Genomic DNA, 4792 nt, shown 5'->3' with positions numbered 1-4792 from the left:
CTTCTCAATCTCGTCATCTCTTTGGTCTTTTCACTTTCGGGGATTTATTCTTCAACAATAATTTGTTTTTTCCATTTATATTATTGCATAGTCTATCCAATATTAGGGTAATCACATTTAGGTTTTCTAGTAGTTTGTTTCATATACTTCTGCATGTTTGAAGATTAATTGACGATGAAATTTTCGAATCGAGAATTACGATGAATTAATCGACGTGTTTTTTCTTTTGAAAACGATGAAAAATGGTGGAAACGGATGGAGATGGGACCAATTGGTCGTTAGGGTAGAGGAAGAAGCAGAAGCAGAAGATGAAATGAAGTTGATATCACAAATGGGATAGAGCAAGGATACTTTCGGAACTTTACCCCTTTTGACATCACTTAGCCTTGCTTCTAAGTCTAGTAAAATTTATGTATACCTTAATTGGTTTAGGTATATCCTAATTCGACGTGTTTATTCTAGCCCACGAAAATAAATTCTTGATTGTACTGCCGATAGCATGTGGATATAAGAGCTTCTCAACGGTCATTGTGGGTGTTACCTATGTGACAACACAAACAAGACATCCTTCTTCTTATTTTTCCTATAAATTTGATTTGAACTAAAATTGGTTATTTAATACATTAAAACCAATTTTGATTTGGTAAAAGTCGACTAGGATGAGCTCACATCCTCTACGTGAATGTTTAAAACACACACAATGACCGTGTGTAGATAGGTCACATCATCTACATACTGGCTTAAGATGTTAGGAATAGAGAAGGATTTTAGGTAAAATGGATGTGTACCGTGTTTAGATTTAAACATTTACTTTCACGAACAAATCAGTGGAGAAGCTCTAACACCCGTTGCACATATGTTGTTGTAGCATTTTATTCAAACCGTCCAAACCAACCGCATCTTGATTCTCATACGGCTTGATATCTAGGGGTATCTTTAGTCATACACATCAAGCATCTTAACTATGGTTGTATCATAAGCACTATATCGCTAACAATACCTTATACTCCCTCCATTTCTAAATAATAGGCTGGTTTGTGTGTAAACTTGCGCACAAACCAGCCTATTTTTTTGAAATGGAGATAGTAGTTGTTAACTTTTCTCTGGTTTTCTTCTTTTATTTTTTTCTTTCATTGCAATAAAACAAAGACGAAGCGAGCTATCGAAAGAAACCGAGAAAACTTAAAAGTAGGAGAAGAAGATTACGAGAGAAATCGATCCCCCAACCTCCAACCCCCACTATGGTCGAAAGGGATGCTTAAACATTGTACTAGACAGTTGCTGGAAATTTGTCTGCATCTACTTCGTTTTGATGATAGTCTACAACAAGGTTGTGAAATCGTAAATCGCGGAGCGAATCGTTTTTCAAATTTGAGAATTGAATCATATGTTAAAAGCGTAAATCGAAGATTCACGGTCAATTATGAATCGTATGTATATTTATAAACAATATGGAGTATTTAGCAAAGATCATATTTTCTTGCCAATTTATGGTCTCTAGTAATTATATAGTGACAAATTTTGTTGAACATTGGTTAGAAAGCACTCGTATGACACAGGAGGTCATGAGTTCGAAACTCTTCAAGTTTTCATTTTTGAGAATCCGTTGGCTTCAGAATCAAGTCAAAGCAGTTTGACTGCACGATTCATAGCAAAAACGATTCAAATGTGCGATGATTTTAAAAACCATGGTCTACAACTTCTTCCCTGCTGTGGGTGCCATTGGGAATTGAGTATCATTATCACCTTTGTGTTCTCTCTCGAGCCTCAAAGAACTTCTGACTTCAGTTCTCTCTTTCAACCATGAAAATATATCAGCAAATACAATGTCAATGTTCTCAACCGGTTCTCCGGAAGTTAATGAATGCCACATTCCAGGATATAACTTGAATGTCTTATCTGAACTCGCCGCTGTTTTGTATAACAATTCACTCACTGATGGGTCAGTTACTTTGTCATCTCCTCCATGAACGATTATAAACGGCAGCGAAACCTACACCAACACAACCATGATTGGGTTTACATTCCTCTTCAATAATTTGCAACAGAATTGCACAAGATACAAAATCACATGGTTTTTCAAATAAATTAGGCGAAAACCAGAACCAACTTAAGTATTTAAGAAGTTTGGAACTCGAACTTAGGTACTTCAGTGATGACCAAACAATGATTTTCAATTATGCCATACTTTAGCTAACAACTTGTATATACACAGAATTTTCAATGGATTTTGAAAACGTCCTTGAAGCATGCAAGTTACAAACTAAACTCTTCTAAAGCCATGGTGCCTGGCGGCATGTGCACCAAAAATTCCAAAAAAAAAATGTACATACATGCACATTCAACAATATACCCGGATCGTACTCATCTCATACAGTTCCTTTCAAAGAGATGACTAACGATGAGTCGATAACTAATGGCGAGAAATATTGATATATTGATCAAGTTGTTCCCAAAGCCGACTTCAAAGATGAGATTAATATTTCTTTTACTCTTTTTCAATGTTGACCAACATAAAGTACTCTATGCGCAATTATAGATTTGATTTTGTCATTTTTACAAATTAAAATACATATGTTAAAATAATCATCATCGTGATTCAAGACTAAGAACTTGTTTGTTTGCGGCTGACTCGGCGTCTGAATCTGAGTCAACCCCTGACTCGGACCGAGTCAGCAGTCAGACCGTTTGTTTTCCATTTTGAGTCAGATCTGAATCGACCTCTGACTCAGATATAACCCCTGACTCGGACTCATTTGAGTCAGGTAATAAAATACCCCTGACTCATGGGACCAAACCACTGATTCACTTATTTCCGTGTCAGATGAGTCAGATCTGACTCAAAACAAACATATCGACTCAGATCCAGATGAGTCAGGTGATTTCACTCAGATCCAGATGATTCAGATCCAGACGACTCAGATGAGTCAGGAGTAAACAAACATGGTGTAAGTAAACATGGACAAACTAAAGAAATATGTTTGATGTAGATTTAACAGCTAATACTTAATTAATTAATAACTACACACCAATGATATAATAACAAGTAGATAAGAAATTCGAAAATTCGAAATTCTTGATATATTCAGTTGGACAAAAAAAATATACTGCATAAGTTACAGTAGATCATCCAATAGATAGCTTTAAAAGTTTTTTGCGACAAGAATTAAAAAAAAAAAAAAGATCGTGAGGGAGGGAGCTGGCCTGTTGAAGATTCTTTTCGATGTCTAAGCTCACGTTTAGAAGTTCATGAGCAGTCTTCAAACGAGGTCTCCCTTTGTAGCATAATGGATTTGAACGAACCTGCACAAATACATAAACCAAGAGCGTATAGATTTAACACCTACACCACCAAAATGCCAGATAGTAAAAGGTTTACCTCTTCTCTTTTGGATGGCAGTTTGAAGGAGATATCTATGATATCAGTTGTTGGGACAATTTTCCACCTTGGTATGACATGGGTGAGCATTATTAAAACACTCAAAACCAGTTTAGGTGGTTTCATATCATCTGCCAGCTGGATAATAAGTAGTAAAAAAATTAGAGGATATTAACAAACAAAATATTACTAATAACCAAAAATTTATTAATGATTTTCCTTATCTGAGAACAAATAAAAAGATAAAGTAATTAGTTGACTAACCTTACACATGGGAGCAACTAAGATAGCACCATCCCAGTATTGTGGTTTCTTCCTGTGTAGAAGAAGAATAACTGCACCTCCCATGGATTCTCCATACAGATATCTCAACTTTCTTTTGTTTTCTTTCTTTTCTGTAACAAAATTATTAGATTGATCGAAACAAACAACTTTTGGAGGTTAAATGGATTGGATGAAGAGAGTTAATGAATAGCTCAAGGTTAAAAGTAATGTACTCTAACCACAAATGCTTGAGAAATGGTCAGAACAATCGGCGACAACTCTTTCGAAACTAGGGATGAAACCTTTTAATCCTGAAGATTTTCCATGACCTTCGTAATCTATTCCATAGACTCCGTAACCAGCTTTCGCTAGACGAATTGCAGTATCTGATCATCATTGTGAATTTCAAAATAAATTCATTTGATTTTCACTGTGGAATATCATTCTCAATAAAAGTTATCCCGAAATATGCTCTATATTAGAGGTATATAATATTCTTACCTTTCATGGAGATGCTGCACTCTATGGCATAACCATGGCAGAGAAAAACTAAAGCTTTTGGTTCTGTGTTTGCAGGTACCCAACTACATGTAAATAGCCTTAATCCACGAGGTATCTGAATTATCTCTTCTTCGTAATTGATAGTTCCAACTATCGCTTCGCCTATAACCATTAACAGTGCGCACCCAAAAAAAAGAAAAAAAAAGAACATTAAGAAAAACAGAGTTAATGAGTAATCGAGCTGTATGAACAGAGTTGAAAACTAACCATGATGAAAGAAAGATTATTGGATTGCTCTTTAGTAAAGAGAAAGAGAGTATTTGGAGAAGAAAACCAAGAGATATGAATGGAAAGAAATCGGGGTGAATGAGAAAAATCTAATACTGATATACGAAAGTACATTTATTAAGGAGCAAATTCGGTCGTCATTTCTGATTGGATTCTTTTATTTTATTATTACTTACTCCTTCTTTATTTTAGTTTAACTATAGGATGAATTCTAATGAGTTTTAACCGAAAAACTACTTTTTGGGGCAAGTCAAACTGTCAAGGATTTTTGTCAACGAAAAAATAGAAGCTAGTAAGGGTTGTACTCATATTTCTATAAAATCCTAATGGGGGTATTGTTAAATATAGTAAGAAAATCCT

General features: G+C 35.1%; 1 protein-coding gene across 1 annotated transcript; it reads right to left on the bottom strand.

Moving 5' to 3' along the window:
* Positions 1-1435: 1435 nt before the first annotated feature.
* Positions 1436-4316, bottom strand: LOC113359670 (caffeoylshikimate esterase-like). The gene is made up of 6 exons (XM_026603263.1): positions 4145-4316; positions 3883-4029; positions 3644-3774; positions 3380-3517; positions 3205-3303; positions 1436-1993 (listed from the first exon to the last, which is right to left on the bottom strand). Exons 1-6 carry the CDS (start codon positions 4314-4316, stop codon positions 1694-1696), a joined length of 987 nt encoding a protein of 328 aa, XP_026459048.1. The 3' UTR covers positions 1436-1693.
* Between the last annotated feature and the right edge of the window lie 476 nt (positions 4317-4792).

This window comes from Papaver somniferum, chromosome 3, assembly GCF_003573695.1.
Source record: "Papaver somniferum cultivar HN1 chromosome 3, ASM357369v1, whole genome shotgun sequence".
NCBI lineage: Eukaryota > Viridiplantae > Streptophyta > Magnoliopsida > Ranunculales > Papaveraceae > Papaver > Papaver somniferum.
This window is presented reverse-complemented; position numbering and strand designations above follow the sequence as displayed.